General features: G+C 49.1%; 1 protein-coding gene across 3 annotated transcripts in view; it reads left to right on the plus strand.

The window, feature by feature from the left end:
- The window catches only part of Wdr62 (WD repeat domain 62), a 40441-nt gene that overhangs the window by 14181 nt on the left and 6492 nt on the right, over window positions 1–19768 (plus strand). For all 3 annotated transcript variants that reach the window (XM_021166569.3, XM_021166568.3, XM_021166570.3), the window contains exons 9-21: window positions 628–817; window positions 3164–3301; window positions 4692–4870; window positions 8288–8379; window positions 10471–10596; window positions 12131–12198; window positions 12280–12401; window positions 13988–14063; window positions 14710–14821; window positions 14899–14962; window positions 15547–15669; window positions 16361–16494; window positions 18534–18586. In XM_021166569.3, the coding sequence (XP_021022228.1) occupies window positions 628–817; window positions 3164–3301; window positions 4692–4870; window positions 8288–8379; window positions 10471–10596; window positions 12131–12198; window positions 12280–12401; window positions 13988–14063; window positions 14710–14821; window positions 14899–14962; window positions 15547–15669; window positions 16361–16494; window positions 18534–18586 (1477 nt within the window). The remainder of the gene's footprint in view (window positions 1–627; window positions 818–3163; window positions 3302–4691; window positions 4871–8287; window positions 8380–10470; window positions 10597–12130; window positions 12199–12279; window positions 12402–13987; window positions 14064–14709; window positions 14822–14898; window positions 14963–15546; window positions 15670–16360; window positions 16495–18533; window positions 18587–19768) is intronic.

The following is a 19768-nucleotide window of genomic DNA, read 5'->3' on the forward strand; positions in this document are numbered from 1 at the left end:
TTCCCAGCACCCACGTGAGGGCTCACAAAAGTTCCACTTCCAGAGGATTTAGCACCTTCTTATGACCTCAGTAGGTACCAAGCACACACATGATGCACTTTCTTCCTCCTCCTCTCCCTCCTCTTCTTAAAGGGTTTCTCTGTGTCCTTGAACTCACTCTATAGACAAGGTTAGCCTGAAATTCAGAGCTCTGCCTGCCTCTGCTTCCCAGTGCTAGGATTAAAGGCATTCGCTACCACGCCTGGCTTCACATTTGCTGTCAGTATCATCGTTGGTTGGTGTGTGATTGCAGATGGCAGTTGCTGTTGATCTTCTCACCATTGATGACCATCAAGGGTGTGGTCCTTGCACAACTACAGACTCCAGTGGGTGCCACCATTTCTTCATGATCTTCATGAAGCTGCATGCTTATGTAACTTCTCAGTTATACTTTCATTTTTAGTGTAGCAATAAATAATAAGTGCTATCATTTTCAGGAAAATGAATGTGCTCTCTGAGCCAGATAGGCACTTCCAGTTTGCAACTTATATTAGAAGCAAAACAGAAAAGAGAGGGCAAAGAAGTGGAATTGGATTAGGAAGATGGCTGACTGGCACTGATGGTGACTGACCCGTATGGCTTTGGTAGCTTCCTCTTCCATAGAAAAGCAGAAGCAGTCTACCCAGATACAGTGGCCCTGACCTTTGATCCCATCAACCAGTGGCTGTCCTGTGTTTACAAAGACCACAGCATCTACATCTGGGATGTCAAGGACATTGATGAAGTCAGCAAGATATGGTCAGAGCTCTTTCACAGCTCCTTTGTCTGGAATGTAGAGGTGAGACTGCTTTCCCTCTTCACTGTCCAGCTCTGTCCCCTTGGGCTCAGCTTGGGTATTCTCCATAGAGCTTAGAGAAGTCATCTAACCATTGCATTAAGAGACACAAACTGGGGGCTGGTGAGATGGCTCAGCAGGTAAGAGCACCCGACTGTTCTTCCAAAGGTCCTGAGTTCAAATCCCACAACCACATGGTGGCTCACAACCATCCATAATGAGATCTGACTCCCTCTTCTGGAGTGTCTGAAGACCGCTACAGTGTACTTACATATAATAAATACATAAATCTTTAAAAAAAAATAAGCAAAATTAAAAAAAAGAGAGAGACACAGACTGAGATAGGTTTGGTGGCACACCTGTAATCCCTAGACTTGAGATGCAGAGGCAGATGGATTGGGAACTCAAGGACATCCTTGGCTGTACAGAATACTCAAGGCCAACCTAGGATACAGGAGAACTTGTCTCAAAGAAAAGAAAAACTTGGACAGGGTTGGTGGCCCATGTATATTTTTGTAATTCAAGTATTCTGAAGGCAGAGGCTCTGCTATGGCCAGCAAGTTCCAAGGCTGTACAGAAAGCAAGAACCTGTAATAGAGAGAATAAATGAAAGGCCAAAAGCTCTGTTTAGAGACTAGGGAGAAAGCTCAGTGGTAAGAATATATGCTGCTCTTGGAAATACTGGGAATGATCGTGGCTCACGGTGGCCCTCAACCACAGTTCTAGGAGATCATCACCTTCTCCTCACATTAGTTGGCGTTACATGCACATGGTATACCTGCATGCAGGCAAACTGTCAAACATAAAATAAGGAGAAAGCTGGCCGGGCAGTGGTGGCGCACACCTTTAATCCCAGCACTTGAGAGGCAGAGGCAGGTGGATTTCTTGAGTTCAAGGCCAAACCCTGTCTGAAAAGAGAGAGAGAGCACTCTGTGTACAGCTAACTGACTGTTGTTAGCAGCAGATGTAAAGGTTCAACGCACAGATGAAGCATTTCCTAGTGGAGGGGCTCGCTGTGGGCTGTCCTCATCTGTCAGTTCTTTTGTCGGCCTGCTCACATGGATGAGGAGTTCTTCGCTGTAGCATCTGCTCACTTGGTGCAGTGATGGCCAGCTGATGCTTGGTTCTTCCCCTCTGCTTTCCTGTTTGCAGTACAGCCAACTGATGGTCTGCCTGCTGATGGTCCCTGGTTGTTTCGGTTCATAGTGTTGTATAACTTGTGTATTTTATCATGGTGGACATGCTTTTGCTGTCACCATCCATATTGTTGGAGTTCACATTCTTGTTCAATGGGAGTTTCTCTACATTGGCTTTAGTGGTTGTAAGCGACTCTAATAGTCTTTGGTAGCACTTTGTTGGTACGGTGCCAAGATGCTCTAGCATTTCCTTGTACATTTCTTGTCCCAGGCCTGGACCCAGCCTTTTTTTTTTTTTTTTTTTTTTTTGGAATAACTGGTTTTTTAGTGGGAATTGGCATGGGTGGTTTAATTTTTCTTTCATTTTTTGCTGCTGAGGTTGAACCCACAGCTTTATCCATACTATATAAGAACCCTACCACAGAACTGCATTTCCATCCTGCCACTCATTCAGGTCACTAAGGTGACTCCTAGTTGTCACAGACACAAGGAATTATAGAATAAAAATACCCTATTATTTATTTGGTTTTTTTTTTTTCATGTTAAATACCAGAATTGAAGAATGGCAATTATTCAATTCTGAAAAGGTCACTTTTTTTAAAACTTTTTTTCTATCTGGAAACACACACACAGAGACACACACTTTTAGACAGTGTCTCATTTGTAGCCCTAGCTGGCCTTGAACTTGCAGAGATGTATCTACCTCTTCCAAGTGCTGGGATTATAGGTATGCACCAGTGCTCCTGTCTTGTGTTCTTGAGACTAGGATCTTGTTATGTAGTTCTCAAAATGTTTTTTTTTTTTCTTTTTTTTGTTTGAGACAAGGATTCCTGTAGCCTAGGCTAGTTTTTTTTTTTTTTTAGATTTTATTTATTTATTATATGTAAGTACACTGTAGCTGTCTTTAGACACTCCAGAAGAGGGCGCCAGATCTCGTTGCAGATGGTTGTGAGCCACCATGTGGTTGCTGGGATTTGAACTCTGGACCTTCAGAAGAGCAGTCGGGTGCTCTTACCCACTGAGCCATCTCACCAGCCCCTTAGGCTAGTTTTGAACTCAGTGTGTAGCTAAGGCTGAAGTGAACTTCTGACTCTCCTGCATCACCTCCCAACTAGGCGTTCAGCACCATTTCAAGGTTTAGCTTGGTTTTTCACAAATGCAGCAGTCCATCATCACTGTCATTGCAGTATTACCTTGCTCTCTGGGACTGTAGGTGTACCCTGAATTTGAAGACCAGAGAGCTTGCCTGCCGTCCGGGACTTTTCTGACTTGTTCCTCAGACAATACCATCCGCTTCTGGAATTTGGATAGGGGCTCTGACACTCGATGGCAGAAGAACATCTTCAGCGATGTGAGTAGCCTCTCTGCACTCTGGTTCCCGGGAGTGTGCTGGCTTCCCGGGAGTGTGCTGGCTTCCTGGGAGTGTGCTGGCTTCCCTGTGGAACAGGGGCGTTAGGCCTCCCCAGGGGCAGAACCAGGAATAGTGCACTCTTGTCTCTCTGTGTTCCTCCATCCCCTCACCATGCTCTGTGGCGTGATGTCTCTTCTTTCTCTCCCACCTGGCTTCTGCTGTTCAAGTCTGTGTCTGCATCCTCTCCTGGCAGCGCAACTAGAGATGATCTTGCGTCCAAGTCTTGAGTAGCAACCCAAGGGGAGCACAGTGGGCAGAACCAGGCAGGGACTTACCTCATCTAAGTGGCTGTCATACTGGGAACCTCGGCTGGTGTGCCAGGTGGATCATAGGAAGAGGCTGGTGGAGAGGCTGGAGAGAAACAGTTTCCTGAAGTTTTGTTCAGTACTGCTAGGTTAGCAAGGGACCTTTTCTGGGGAGCTGAGAACTGAATCACTCATTTTATGATTTGCTAAAAGACCCACCTCCAGGTCTAGTGTGAAACAGATAGGGGTTCAATAATTTCAAGTCATATGCAAACACAACTGCAGGAGCACCATAAAGGAAAGGACAGGATGCTAAGGCACCGTCACGTCATCCCAAGAGTCCGTCCCGTCAGCAGAAAAGCTTCTCCCAGAAGAAAATGCTTTAGCCCCAGAAAAAGAACATCTTAAAACTCTTGTGAAAGTGTGGTTTTCTCAGGCATAAAAGGGCCATGTGGGGGCTGGTGAGATGGCTCGGTGGGTAAGAGCACCCGACTGCTCTTCCAAAGGTCCGGAGTTCAAATCCCAGCAACCACATGGTGGCTCACAACCATCCGTAACGAGAGATCTGACTCCCTCTTCTGGAGTGTCTGAAGACAGACAGCTACAGTGTACTTACATATAAATAAATCTTTAAAAAAAAAAAAAAAAAGGGCCGTGTGGGCTATAGAGGTGGGGCAGCAGGTAAGAACACTTGTAGAGGACCTGGGTTCAGTTCCCAGCATCCTATGGCAGCTCACAACCAGTTAACTCCAGTTGCAGAGTATGCAAAGACTGATTCTGTCCTCGACACAGCACATGCTTGGTACGCATGCAGACAGGCAGAACACTCACACATTTGTTTCAAAAGGTCTGGGGGCAGCTTATTGACTCAGGGGTCCTCCATCTCATTTTGTCATGTAAGATAGCTGTCATCCTCATGTGGCCAGATGGAAAAAGACCACCCAAGCAATCTCTTAGTGCCTAGCATCTCCTCTAACGGCAAGGAAGCTCCTCTCTTGAACTGGAAGGACTGTGCTGTGGGAGGCGCTAAGCACAGAGCCGCTGTAAGCTCCTTGCAATACTGACCATTGCCTCTCTTCCCACAGTCTCTGCTGAAGGTGGTCTATGTAGAGAATGACATCCAGCACCTGCAGGACCTGTCTCACTTCCCAGACCGGGGCAGTGAGAACGGCACTCCCATGGATATGAAAGCTGGGGTTCGAGTCATGCAGGTCAGTCCTGACGGCCAGCACTTGGCTTCAGGCGACCGCAGTGGAAATCTGAGGCAAGTGGCCCTGATAGTGTCTGGTGTTCCCCTCCTGGACCTAGCATGGGGGAGTCTCAGGGCACTGGGGAAGAGTCCTGGTCTTGGGACCATGGATATAATCCAGTTACCAGCAGCACTCAGGACTTCAACTGGAAGGGGCTTCCTGAAGGTCCGAAGTCATAGTAGCTACCAGGACCTCAGCAGCTTCGAGGACTAGCTTCCTCACTGGTCAGGGATTTATGGAACACTTTCCCAGGCACTGGGCACAGAAGCTAAAGGTCAGTGGGAGGAGCCAGCTGTAAGGGCATGGGCCCTGAGGATTCAGTGCAGTAGAGCAGGGAAGGCCCAGGTGGTCTACCCACCTCACAAAGTTCAAAGTTGTTCACTAATTTTGTTTGTTTGGTTTGGTTTTGGTTTTGGTTTTCTTTTTTTTTTTTTTTTTTTTTTCAATTTTTTGAGACAAGGTTTCTCTGTATAGCCCTGGTTGTCCTGGAACTCACTTTGTAGACCAGGCTGGCCTTGAACTCAGAAATCCGCCTGCCTCTGCCTCCCGAGTGCGGGGATCAAAGGAGTGCGCCACCACGCCCGGCTGGTTGTTTTATTTTTGTTTTGTGTGTCTCATGGGTGTGTGGGTGTGTCTACCTAGAAGATGCTAAAGGGATGCCAGATCATCTGGAGCTTAAGTTACCTGTGCTTATGAGTCACCTAACAAACTCAGGTCCTCTGGAGAGCAGCCAGTGCTCCTAACTGCTAAGTCATCTCTCCAGCCCCTGGTGTGGTTTTTTTAAAAACAGACTTATATAGCCAAGATGGCCTTGAACTCCTAATTCCCCTGTTTCTACCTCCTGAGTTCTGGGATTACAAGTGTGCACTACCGCGTCCAGATTTGTTGTCACTTATGTATGTATCCATGTGTATGTGGGTATGCATACTTGTATGTGCCTGTATGGAGGCTAGAGCGTGGTGCTCACACCTTTAATTCCAGCACTCGGGAGGCAGCGGCAGGCAGATTTCTGAGTTTGAGGCCAGCCTGGTCTACCAAGTGAGTTCCAGGACAGCCAGGGCTACACAGAGAAACCCTGTCTCGAACAAAAACCAAAAAAAAAAAAAAAAAGCCCCTGGTTGGAGGCTAGAGGTCAAGGTTGGATCTCTGCTTTTGTCGATATTACACTTATTATCTTCTGAGACAGCTGTCTCACTGATCCAAGCTCACCAGTTTGGCTAGACTGGCTGGCCAGCAAGTCCCCGGATCCCCTTTATGTCTGCTCCCAAGTGCTGGAGTTCTAGGCACATTCTGCTGTAGTTAGCTTTTTACGTGGGTGTTGGGGATCTAAACCTAGATCCTCAGACTTACACAGCAAGCACTTTACCTACTGAGCAATCTCCCCACTCTGTCTCAGGCATCGAGACTCGGTTTCATACTATGGCCTAGAACTTACCATGTAGCCTAGTTCAGTCTTCAATTTGTGTCTGCCTCAGCCTTTAGGGTGCTAGCGTTGTAGGAAAGGCATGAGCAGCCATCATGCCTAGCTGATGGGTGCTAGTGGAACATGAGCCTGTTCAAGAGAGCAGGTTTTAAGGTGGTACGTGGCCACTGTGCCAGCCTAGTCTGGAACAAGCAAGTGGGGAAGAGACTGCAAAGCATGTCCCCCCATGGAGGGGCAGCTAGCTACCATGGAGTGACTAGTGAATTGCTTCTAATTTATTTATTTACTGTACGTGCATGTGCATGTTATACTGTAAGTGTGAAAATCAGAAGACAGCCTTTAAGGGTCAACTCTTCCGAGTGTGGTTTCTGGAGATTTAAATCGTTAGTCTTGACAGCAGTCACCCTTACCCACCATCTCTTTAGCACTAGTCTGTTTTTTTGTTTTTGTTTGTTGCATTTTTCCTGTGAAGTTCTGTGATTTTTAAATATTGGCAATGTGATATCAGTCACTGCGTTGAGTGAGGTGAGTGTGTCACTAAACTCATGGTGACAGCTGCCCCTTGACTGGCAAACAGTAAAAGGTGCTAACATTGGGTGAACACTATTGCCCCCTGCCTGGTGATGGCCAAGCACTGTGATACCATTGATTTAGTCCTCTAAGCCTGCTGGGCCTAAGCCCTGGTTTACCTCTCTTTTATACAACTCACACAGCAGACGGTAGAGGAGCTGTGGTGGCAGAAATGAGCAAAGTCTGTATTTGAGAATGTTTAAGAATGAGGGATGAAGCCGGGCGTGGTGGCGCACGCCTTTAATCCCAGCACTCGGGAGGCAGAGGCAGGCGGATTTCTGAGTTCGAGGCCAGCCTGGTCTACAAAGTGAGTGCCAGGACAGCCAGGGCTATACAGAGAAACCCTGTCTCGAAAAACCAAAAAAAAAAAAAAAAAAAGAATGAGGGATGAGCCAAATGTGGTGGTGACACCTTCTATTCTGGTATCAGAGCAAGTTCCGGGACACCCAGGGCTACATAGAGAGACCCTGTCTTAAAGAGAGAGGGGGACAGAATGGAGAGTGAACAAAGCATAATGGAGAATTTCCTTAAACACTGGAGTGGATCCTCGGTTACAAGTGCTTATGGCACGCACACACACGCACACACACACACACACGAAGATGCACACACATATATTTAAAAACTAGGCACAGGACAGAGACAGGTAGACCTCTGTGAGCCTGAGGCCACCCTGGCCTACATAGCAAGTACAAGGCCAGCGAGGGCTAAATAGTGAGGACCCTCTCTCCCTCTAGAAGATTAAAGAATCTGATTTTACTTCCATGGGAGGCCTCCCCTCTTCTGAGGAGAAGGGAGGTGGGTGAGAGGGAGAGACTGAGAGAGGAGGGGAAGGGGAAGCTTGGATCAGGATAGAAAGAAGGAGCCGGGCGTGGTGGCGCACGCCTTTAATCCCAGCACTCGGGAGGCAGAGGCAGGCGGATTTCTGAGTTCGAGGCCAGCCTGGTCTACAAAGTGAGTTCCAGGACAGCCAGGGCTATACAGAAAAACCCTGTCTCGAAAAACCAAAAAAAAAAAAAAAAAAAAAAAAAAAAGGATAGAAAGAAGGAAAACGGCTGGGCCACGATACTGCACGCCTTTAATCCCTGCACTTGGGAGGCAGAGTTCCAGGACAGCCAGGGCTATACAAGAAATCCTGTCTCAAAAAAAGAAAAGAAAGGTAAATCTGTGAATATGGTCTCTGATGCTTTGCCTATGATATTTAGCTCTGCAAAGATGGCTTTGCTCCAGAGGACTGTCCACAGCCCTGTGGTTATATATTGACCTGCGAACTATAAGAGGTCTCCTTGCCTCTGCACTGTTCCCTTTACCATAGCCGTGTTCTGGATGGGAAGATGTGGTTAGGCATCTCAGACTACTTGACATGATAAGACTGCAGTACTGCCTAGAGCCAGGCCAGAGCTTGTGGGCAGGGTACAGTTGGCAGTGTGTCTTCCAGGATCCACGAGCTGCACTTCATGGATGAGCTGATTAAGGTGGAGGCCCACGATGCTGAGGTGCTGTGCCTGGAGTACTCCAAGCCTGAGACAGGTGAGCCCACAGCACGCTGAGGTCAGGCGGGCAGAGCCACAGGAAGCAGCAGCTAGTGGGAATCTTCAGTAAGAGCTCTGTTGCTAGACTCTGGACCACGTTGGCTTGGAGTCCACAAAGTAAGACAGCCAGGGCTCATGCTGGTCCCAGAACCTCATCAGGGCCCGAGGCGGCGTGTGAGTGAGGATGTGAGTAAGCTCGTTATCTGCTGGAGGGACGGACATCGTGCTCGGCATGCCTTTCAAAAGTGTTAAATTGCTACAGAAAGATTGCAAGGAGATTATAGCAAATACATACAGCCCTTTCATCTAGATCCAGGTTTTTCTTGTAAATGTAGTCTAACCCTTTGACTGTGCGTGTCTTCCTCTGCTTTTCTCTCCCGTTGGTCTGTGTGTATGCGAGTGCTACATGCAGATCAAAATAAGAGCGTTCACATTTTATTTTTTTGTGGGGTGATGTAAAAGTTCAGGCATAATGTCCCCTGCCCCTCACTCCCCTCAGAAGAAGACATCTGCATTTGTATGACTGTGCTAGCGGTGTGGCTCAGTGCTGGAACATTACCTATCATTGTAGATACCCTGGGTCTCATCTTGGTCACGTGTATTCATACATACATGCACATGTGTTTATATCTATTTATATGCACACACATATGGAACACTGTGCTACACTTATCAAATATGTGTATTCCACTTTGATACCATGACATTTATACAATGGTTCTTACTCAAATTTTGTCAGTTCCTAAGTACTGTCTCTAATAGAAGCATTGATTCTCATCTAGGTTCACATGTTGTAGCTATCTTGGCTACATTACTGTCTTTATTCTGCAGTACTTCCCAGTCTTAACTTGGTGTTTGGACTTTGGCTTTCTGCAGTGTACAGGCCAGTCATGTAGAGTTTCCCTCCGTGTGGAATTTATCTGTTTTCTTCATCTTTTGGTTCAGACACTACACTTGGAATAGCCTGCCTGTGTTGAGTGCTTTTGTGCTGCTGTAATCAAATACCATGACCAAAGATGATGGACAGAAGAGAGAATTTATTTTATCTCATGCTTCCAGAGAGAGAGAGAGAGAGCCCTATCCTTTATTTATGTCAGGGAAGGCATTTCCTGTGACAAGAACAGGACATCAGGTGATGATTTGTCTGCACACAGGAAGCAGGGAGAGCAGGAAGTAGGGTGAGGCTGCAAGTCCTACAGCTGGTCCCCAGTGACCGATACCCTTCCAGCAACAGGCGAGCTCCTGGGGGCTCCATTACCTCTCCATAAGGGAGGACCAACTGGGAACCACGTGTTCAACCACGTGACCTATGGGGCCATTTCTCATTCAGACCACCACACTGTCCAGTTTAGATGGAGTTAGATCCCGTTATGGCAAGACGATTCTCAGTACCAACCTTCATTCTTTCATCCTCCACACTCTGCCCACCAGATTCTCTTTCAGTGTCTCTTTCCTGAGCTAGCCCAGCCTCGGGCGGTGTTATAAAAACTCTACTAGGGGGTTGGTGAGGTGGCTCAGCGGGTAAGAGCACTGACAGCTCTTCCAAAGGTCCTGAGTTCAAGTCCCAGCAACCACATAGTGACTCACTACCATCCATAATGAGGTCTGACACCCTCTTTTGGTGTGTCTAAATAAATATTAAACAAAACAACTCTACTAGGTGAGCAGAGCAGGCAGAGCCTGAGAGCCAATAAAGGGAAGAAGGCCCAATGAAAGGATTGGCTGAAAGTGGTCAGCAAGGCCTGCCTGGGGTCTGGGTAGCCAAGACTCAGAGCTGGACCATGGTTTAAAGTGAGGCTAAGAGAATGCATGGCAGCCCACAGTAGGACTCACAGGAGTAGTGCTGTGGCATGCTTAGGTGCCTACTGCAGTTAAGTGTAGTGCACACACACAAGATTTGCCTTTACTGAACTGGGGGCTCTGGGAGAAGACTGTCTGGAGTCCAGGACCTGGCCTGTCTTGTTTTGGAGCAGCTTAGCTGAAGCTCTCGAGCCAAAGACCCCCTTCTCCAAGCATTGGACATCTCAGTCACCTGCTTATCTGGGAAGTAGAAACAGTGTTAACCCAGGCTTGTCCTGTCCACTTACAGGAGTGACTTTGCTGGCTTCAGCCAGTCGGGACCGACTCATCCATGTGTTAAACGTGGAGAAGAACTACAACCTGGAGCAGACCCTGGACGACCACTCCTCCTCCATCACAGCCATTAAGTTTGCTGGTAAGCTCTTCCCTCCCTCCTGCAGGCCCCCAGAAGGTGGGGCTCTTTGTTTGCAAAGAAGCACGGTCATGCCCTGTGGCCTGAGAGAAAGGAGTAGCAACCAGGGGAATCTAAAGACTGATTTATGAAAATTAATATCAATAATGCTACTTTAAAAGTGATTGGGAGGCCTCAGCAGTACTGGCTCACACCTTTAATCCCAGGACTCGAGAGGCAGAGGCAGATGGGTCTCAGAGTTTGGGGCCCACCTGGTCTACAGAGTGAGTTCTAGGACTGCTAGGGTGACACGGAAAAACCCGGTCCTGGTCTCAAAAAGAAAAAAAGGACTTGTTTTGGTTCACAGTTTAGGAGAAGATAGAGTTTTGGGTAGGAGGATATGACTGCAGAGTAGGAGACAGTATCCACAGTCAGAAACAGAGAGGTGTGTGCTGAGGCTACTCCATACAGGGCTGCCCCCATTCAGGGTGGGTCATCCGGCCTTGGTTAAACCTCTGCAGGTTTCCTCACAGACACCTGCTGTGTTACAGAGGTGGTTGACCTGGTAGTGCAGCTGTACCATCACAGAGGCAGAAGAGATGGCTCAGTGGGTAGAATCCTTTCAAGTAAGCATGGTGATTTGAGTTCCAATCCCTAGCACCCACATAAAAAGCTACCTGTAATCCCAGTGTTGAAAGTGTAGAGACACGAGGATTCTTGTGAACTCCAGCTTCAATGAAAAATGAAGACCTAGATAAAAAAAAAAAACTAAGGGGGAAGAGGCAGAAACGATGGTTCAGCTGGTAAAAGGTACTTGCTGCCAAGTCTGATGACCCTGGAACCCACATAGTGGAAGAGAGGAGCAATTCCTGCAGGTTGTCCTCTGACCTCCACATGCACACTATACACTGTGTGTACAGTAAGTTAATGTTAAGAAAAGGTTGACGGCGACAGGAAGATACCTGGTTGAGTCTTTTAACCTGTGGGAGCGTGGGCCTATAATCTCACTACTCGGAAGTGGAGATAGGTGGATCATGAGCAGCCCACGCTAGCCTCAGACTTAGTGTGGAGCTAACTAAGGATGACCTTGAGTTGATCTCACCTCTGTTTCTTAAGTGCTGGGACCACAGGCATGGGTCACACACACAGTTTTCACTTGTTGTGATTTATCTTACAGTGCTGTGGCCTTGAACGTACTAAGCAAGGGTTGTACCAGTGAGCTACATCCCTGGCCCTTAGTTGTTCTTGGTTTTTGTGACAGAATTTCCTATAGCCAAGCTGGCCTAGAATTTTGAGTTCCTCCTGCCTCGGCTGCCCAAGTGCTGGATTATAGAGTGCTGGGGTTACCAGTGTGCACCACCCCCCATGTCCTGTGTGCCCATGCTCTGCCCAGACCTGCCTCACACAGTGTCTTAGAAGGCCTCCCCACCAGTAGGAACCTTTCTGATTCTAATAGAGTTGTTCCCTTGCCCTGAAGTAGGATTTCCTAGCTTCCCATTTGCCTCCTTCCTATGTAGCATAGGGTATCCCTGCCCAGCCCCTTCTCCTCCTCTTCCAGGCACCAGAGATGTCCAGATGATCAGTTGTGGAGCTGACAAGAGCATCTACTTTCGCAGTGCCCAGCAGGTAAAGTGGGGTGGCCTCCTTGGGGACTAAGATCAGGATCTTGTCAGGGGTGCCCTCTGAAGGTCTTGCCTGCCCTGCCAGACCTCGGATGGGCTGCACTTTGTCCGTACCCACCACGTAGCAGAGAAGACCACCTTGTATGACATGGATATCGACATCACACAGAAGTATGTGGCAGTGGCCTGCCAGGACCGCAACGTAAGGTGAGGAGTTCCCTGTGCCCTTTGTTGACCTGGCCCCGGCTTGCTTCCAGCTTGGCCTAGTAAGATCTTGCTTGCTTGCTAACTGTCTTCCCCCTGAGAAGATACTGGCTGCTTTTTCTCACTGTTCATCTGTTTCTGGAGAAGCTGGTAAGGCTGATGGACCCAGCCTTTGTTTCTTAGATGTGTGCTTCAAGCAGGCGGGTATTATACCTACTGTGATAGCAGGTTCTTAAGAAGCTGGGATGAGGTCACTCGTCAGAAGAGCTTTATTAGGAGAGCCAGAGGCAGCCATGTGTGTAATATGACAGGGGTCCCAAGGCAGTGGCAGCCTTTCAGTTTCCAGAATATTAGGAGAGGCACAGCCTCATGCTAGTGTGATGAGATTCTTTTTTGTTTTGGTTTGTTTTTTTGGTTTGTTTGTTTTTTGTTTTACGAGACAGGGTTTCTCTGTATAGCCCTGGCTGTCCTGGAACTCACTCTGTAGACCAGGCTGGCCTCTAACTCAAAAATCCACCTGCCTCTGCCTCCCGAGTGCTGGGATTAAAGGCGTTTGCCACTACACCCAGCTGTGATGAGATTCTTAAAGGGAGAGAGAGCTGGAGCATTAGGAGTTAGTGCAGTCTATGGCGAGCACAAGAGAGTCAGTGGGAGACCCTTCCAGGCCCAGAGTATCAGGTCTAACAGAGGCAGCATTGAGGGGCCCCAAAAGGAGAGACGGGCCTTTCAGTTCTGTAAGACAAAGTAGATTTCTGAAGGGCTCAGGGTAGGAGGATTCATGTGCCCTAGAAGTTACAAGGCACTGATGAAAGTAGTTATAATTCAAGGTTGTCTCCCAGCTGTCTGAGAGAACTCAGCTCTGTAAGAGTTGCAAGGTCACAGCAGCTCTGCTCTGTAGCTGAGAAAGACTGCAAGAGGATAGAGCCTCTTCTCAAGGGGAGAGAGGGTCAGAGGATCCTGATCCTCATAGCAGTGTGTGCCTGAAATCCCAGCACTGGGGAAAAACTGGGGGTTCAAGGCCAGCCTTAGATACATAGCAGCAAATTGGAGGCCACCATGACCTACACAAAACTAGGTCTCAAAAGCTGGAGGAGGAGCTGCTCCAGCAGGCTTAGCCAGCAGCAGCCCTGCAGACTTGTGGCTCTCCTGGGTCTGTGCGGACAGAGAAGTCACAAACTCATAGCTTCCTTAACTGTCTCACTGGGCAGGAGAATGCTGCTGTCACAGTGGGGCCACAGTAGCCCAGCCCTCCATCATGAAGCTCAAAGTCCAGGAAAGTGCACAGTGGTCAGAGCTGATATGAAGGGAGCCTGTAGGAGGGCCAGGAGTTGTCAGGGTTAGCCTGGGGAGTGTGTTCTCTGCTTCCTTCCCGGGTCCTCTTGCCTGGGGCGAAGCCCTAAACTTGCTGTGTGAAAGGGAGTTGATGCCAAATCAACGGTGCTCCAGGACATAACCTCTCTGCTGGAGGCGGGGGCTCCCTCCCAGACGTCATGGAGACTGGAGAAGCAGAGGCTTCTAGAGCAGAGGGCAGCAGGGCCAGGAGGAAAGGAGGTGTCTTCTGCTCCAACATGGCAATCCCACTTCCCCAGGGTCTACAACACCGTGAGTGGGAAACAGAAGAAGTGCTACAAGGGTTCCCAGGGCGACGAAGGGTCCCTGCTGAAGGTGAGAATGAACCTCAAACGTACCCCACAACACAGCCCCACTCTCTGTTGTCCGAAGGTCTCTGTCCTTGGTGCTTATTAAACACTTGCACTGAACAGTGCACACTCAGACCTGGCTAGCCAAGGGTGCTTGAGTGGAGCAGAGGAAGGAGTCCTCTTGCTGAGTGCGCTGTAGTTTGGGTGACCATGGGGTGTGGCTGGAAGAAGCAGAGAGACTTTCAGTCCTTTCCTGGCTTGTAGGCACTTCTCAGAGACCCTGGCCCTAGGGAATTGCTCTTAGGTTAGGGTCCCTGAAGAGTTACCAGCTATACCTCAGGCTGACTGTGACCTTGGGCAGGTGTCAGTCCGTTTGATCGGCTGTCAAATGCAAATAAAAGCAGCTTCTATCCTAGGGTTGTTCTGCAGAGGGTTAAGTTCCCAGGCACTCAGTCCTTAGCCTGGGCCTGGCCACCACCATTTCTGCCCTGGTGGCTGCTAATTCTTCACCAGCAAAGTGAGAGCAGAAACTGCTGCCCTGAGTTGATTCCCTGTACCAAGTGTCCAAAACAAGAGAGGTGGTCACTCGGGGTGGTACTGAGATGTTTGGCTCAGGCATCCAAATTGGGATAAAGCATGCAGCTCAGGGTGACATGTGACTCTTCCCTCAGGTCCATGTGGACCCCTCAGGCACCTTCCTGGCCACAAGCTGCTCTGACAAAAGCATCTCCTTGATTGACTTTTACTCGGGCGAGTGTGTTGCCAAGATGTTTGGCCATTCGGGTAGGTGCCTGCCTGTGCCCTCTTTCCTGCGCCCACAGCCTGGCCCAGAGTAAGAATGCCCTCTCCTCTGCTTGCAGAGATTGTCACTGGCATGAAGTTCACCTATGATTGCCGTCACTTGATCACAGTATCTGGAGACAGGTAGGACAAGTGTGGAGGCTGCCCTGGTGGGCCTTACTCTAGGAGTAGGTGGGCATGCATCGTGGAGAGAGGGGCTCAGTCCTAGCATGCTGTGCTTTTAGCCCGTGTGGAGAGTGCTTCAAAACTTCTAGCTTACTCTCACTTCGGTCAGTATACACCTTGAGTCATTTCCAGCCCTAAGTTCCACCCCAGATCTGTCGTTTCCTTGTGATGTTGAGCAGGCCCTTTCCCTCTCTGAGCCTCAGTTTGCTCTGTAAGAGAGGTGGCCCCATCTGTCTGAAAGCACGATGCTGTACCCCGTCTATGGGATTGCTTGCTCCTGGGAAGGAGGGTTCTTGTTTCTCCCTTTGATTTACCAAGGTTCTGCCCAAAGCTCTTTTCCTTGAATCTTGAGGCCCCAAAACAGCCCCTAGTGAGCTGGAATGGCTGGACCTGAGCCAGGATCCAGAGCCCTTAAACTAAGCTGACAGGGCATCTGTGGAGTGGGATCTTTCTTAGGTATGGTGATGTGGGGGACTCCGGACTCAGCTGTGGCTGTGGCTCCCGAGTGGACTTCCTTCTGTTTTGTGCCCTGGTCTTTGCAGCTGTGTGTTCATCTGGCACCTGGGCCCGGAGATCACCACCTGCATGAAGCAGCACTTGCTGGAGATCAACCACCAGGAGCAGCAGCAGCAGCCCAAGGACCAGAAATGGAGTGGCCCTCCCAGGTCCTGCCAGCCCCAAGACCAGTCAAGTGGCCAAGGCCAAGAAAGCCCCGGCTAAGCCCTCTTTAGCCTTAGCCTGTTGGGAATGTTAGGCTTTGAAAACAAAGTTCCAAAAACACACTTAGGAAAGGCTTTAAAGTGCAGAGATCTCATGCTTAGAAGGCCCTCTTACCCTTCAGCACAGAGCTGGTCATTCACTTGCATGAGTTCCCTAAGCCTTTCTCAGACTGTTTTGGAGTAAACTCCCATAATGATTTTTAATACAGTCTTGTCAGCTAGCCCAGACTGTCCTTAAACTCAAGGCAGTCCTCCTGCCTCGGCCCCTAGGTATTAAGATCATAGGCATGAGCCACGATGCCTGACTCAAATAATGATTTGAGATTGAAGGTGTTGGTGAATGCTCGTTTTAGCAGGAATGTTTATAGATTTCTTTTCTGCTCTGGGTCTATTCCTGTCTGGCTCCCACCCTGAAGCTTTGCCAGGGCTCCACGTAGACTCCCAGGTGCCTGTGAGAAATGACTGGGCAAGGCACCACGGGAATGGGCCCTCGTTGGTGCTGTAGCTTTGAGCCTAATCCCCTGCCTTGTGGCTACCAGCAGTCATAGCTAAACCTTTGCACAGACACGGGTCTAGAGAAATCCCTCTCTCACACCATTTACCTACATTTCTCTCCTTTCTGTTTTCCTTCCCAAAGCCAGGAGACATACACATCCACAGCAAGTGAGATTCGTTCCCTGAGCCCTGGGGAGCAGACAGAGGATGAGATGGAGGAGGAGTGCGAGCCAGAAGAGTTGCTGAAAACACCATCCAAAGACAGCTTGGACCCAGGTTAGGGAAGGGGACCAGTAGCCTTGGGTCAAAACTGTTAGTGTAATACTGAGCTCACGACTGTGGCTGATGTAACTGAAAAAGTGAATCCTAGCCAAGGTTTGCTGGGTCCAGGTAGGCATGTGATACTAAAGGGAAGACCCTTTCCCACTGAGTGTTGTGCACCTGCCTGTTATCCCAGCATTTAGCTACATAGCAAGTTGAGGCTAGCCTGGGCGTTTAATCCCAAAAGATCCCTGAATTCAAGACCAGCCTGGACTACATAGGAAGTCTATACATAGCAAGTTCCAGGACAGCCTGTACTACATGGAGAAAACCTATCTCAAAAAGAAATTTTGCCAGGCATGGTGGCACACTGCTTTAATCCCAGCACTTGGGAGGCATAGGCTAGTTGATTTCTGAGTTTGAGGACAGCCAGGGCTATACAAAGAAACCCTGCCTCGAAAACAAACAAACAAACAAACAAACAAACAAAAACAAAAAAAAAAAAAAGAAGAGAAATTTTGCTGAGTGTGGTTGCTCACTTAGGATGGAGGGGGAGGATTGCAAGTCCCAGGCCAGCCTGAGCTACATAGTAAGACTTTATCTCAAAACCACAAAGATGAGGGAGATCTTTTTTTTCTCCATCCTCTGCCCCTGCTTTCTTCACTCTGCCTTTATGCATAGGCAGACTGTCCATTTTTGAGGGGAGAAGAGGCCTCTATCAGCTGTCGGCGTATGGAACGCTGCAGAGAAGTGGGCACCCTTCCTAATTCTCAGGCAGAGTTCTGGAGTTGTGATTTGTGCTCCGGAAGTAAACTGTGGCCCGTGACTCAGTCAGTTGCTGTGATGGGCCAGATCCTGCAGGCTAAGGCTTAAGTACCTGAGTAAGGCCAGGCAGTGGTTGAGGACCAAGCAAACTTCCCCACAGGGTTTCCCAGGGAAAGGAGGGAGCTCTTGTTCTGCCCAGGGCGAACACCAGCTCCATTTGATAAAAAGTGAGCTGTGTCCCTGCTCCCCTGCAAGATGGCTGCTCAAGGTCCAGGCATTAGTGCTGGCTGAAGAGGCAAGACAGTGTTTCCTAAGAATCGCCCTTTAAAGATGCTCCCAGCAGACCTATAATCATGAATGCTCAGGAGGTTGAGGCAGGAGAGCAGAAATCTCAAGACCTACCTGGTTTACAGAATATGAGCCTGGGAACCTGTCTTTAAGAAAGCTGAGGAAGTAGCTCGGTGGGCAAGCGTTTGCCTGGTGTGTGTGCGACCCTGGGTGCAGGAGCACACAAGGCATAAAGAGGAAGCCTTTTCTCAGAAGTCATGTCTAGGCTTTCCATTATGCCTCCAGCTGTAAGAGAGGCTGGAAACAGACAGAATGGTGGCTCTCCCAAGAGACAGAAGGACTTCGGCTTCCTAATACATAATAGCAGTGTGAGAATTTAGCTGGAAAAAGCAGCTGTGATTTTTCTTGTTATCTCCCATGCTCCCAGTCTGCTGTTCCACGCTGACCACTAGGCTGGTTTAGATTGTCGGCCTTTCCCTGAACACTAATATTCTGTGTACATTGCAACACATCCTGTTATGGATGTAAGGGAATCCCAAGAGTGCTCTAAATTCAATTGGTTGTGCTATCCAAAATGGTGTGTGAGGCTCTGCTTACTTAACCCCACACTGCGATACGGATTGAACTCAGGGCCTGCACATGCCAAAGCTAACACTCACAGCCAAGGCCCACCTGTGGCCCTGGTTTTGGTCTTTTGCAAACAGGCTGTCACTTTGTAGCCTGGGCCACCCTGGAGCTTTTGCTCCTCCTGCCTCAGCCTCCTCAATGCTGAGATTATAGGCACGTAGCAGTACACTCAGCCCCACTCCAGTTGGTGAGTCTGCTAAGTAACAGTATACCTTATTTAAATTTTCATTTCTCTGACAATTAGTGAGGTTGAACATCTTTTGACCCTCCTGTGGGTTCTTGTGCCACCCCTTTTGGAGAAAACTCAGTTGTAAGTGTGGTCCATTCATCTCTGTGGTTGCCTGACGCATCTTCGTGTATCCATGTGTCTGCAGATCCTCGATGCCTGCTGACCAATGGCAAGCTGCCACTCTGGGCAAAGCGGCTGGTGAGTGTCCTGGGAGGATGGGAGGTTTAGTGGCTGCCAAGGGAGCCCTCCCTTCCCTTCAGGAAGTCCTTTCTCCTCTCCATGTCTCCTTTCTGTGGAGAACCCATCTTCCTTTCAGCATCAGCTGAGGCAGCCCTTGCTTCAGGCAGCCATCGGCCCCACCCTTGCCACTGTTCTGCCATTGGAGGTGGCACAGGGGCAAGGGATAGGCCTGCTCTTCCAGGCCTGCTGTCCTGCGAAGGGAAGTGGGAGAGGCCATGTACCCCACCTTAAGGAAGTAAGCCACGTAGTGTGTGGGAGCGGGTATATGCAAGAGAGGAAATGACACTAGGAAGGAGAGTTAAGATTGTTCAGGATATCAGTTTAGTGCCAAGTGGAATCTGCTGAAGTTTCCAGAACTTAAGGTAGTGACAGGAAATAGGCCAAGGGACAGGCAGGTAAGAGGCCTGGAAGAGAGGCTGGGGGCTGGAACAGAAGGAAATGAGTGGACTCTAAAAGGATTTCAAAGATGGGGCCATTCAGTTGGATAGAAGGGAAAGAAATACTACAAAGATAGTGGTAGGGTGGAAGGAATGGTTGCTTGTTGCTATGGATGAGGGACAGGCTTGGAGCCCGTGAGGAGAGACTGGTAGCAGAACCCTGGCCTTTAGCCAGAGCTGTGGTACAGGCCTGTAATCCCAGGTGTTCAGGAGACTGATGCAGGAGGATCACGAGGTCAAGGCCTGTGTGCACTGAAGAATGAGGAAAAGACCACCCTGGGCAGCTTAGGAAGACCCCTAACTGGAAGTGAAGCAGTAAGGCGGGCACACACCCAGCATTTGGGAGGAAGGGGAGGAGATGTGGAGTTCTCAGGAGTTCAAGGCCAGCCTAGGGTAAAAGCGACTGTCTCTTAACAAAGTGATGGGTTGGAGGTGACAGAGATTGTTGGCATTTGTGATGCCCTCGGCTGTGGCGATGCACCTCTCAAGCCCCAGCACCAGAGGGTAAAGACAGGATTAGGTCATCCTCTGCTACATAGCAAGTTCCAGGCCCGCCAGGGGGTACATGAGGGCATGAGACCCTGTCTCAGAAACAAACAAAATAAGAAGTGGTAACAAAGCCGGGCGTGGTGGCGCATGCCTTTAATCCCAGCACTTGGGAGGCAGAGGCAGGCGGATTTCTGAGTTTGAGGCCAGCCTGGTC

This window comes from Mus caroli, unplaced genomic scaffold (genome assembly GCF_978045245.1).
Source record: "Mus caroli unplaced genomic scaffold, Mus_caroli_1 scaffold_8, whole genome shotgun sequence".
Lineage (NCBI taxonomy): Eukaryota > Metazoa > Chordata > Mammalia > Rodentia > Muridae > Mus > Mus caroli.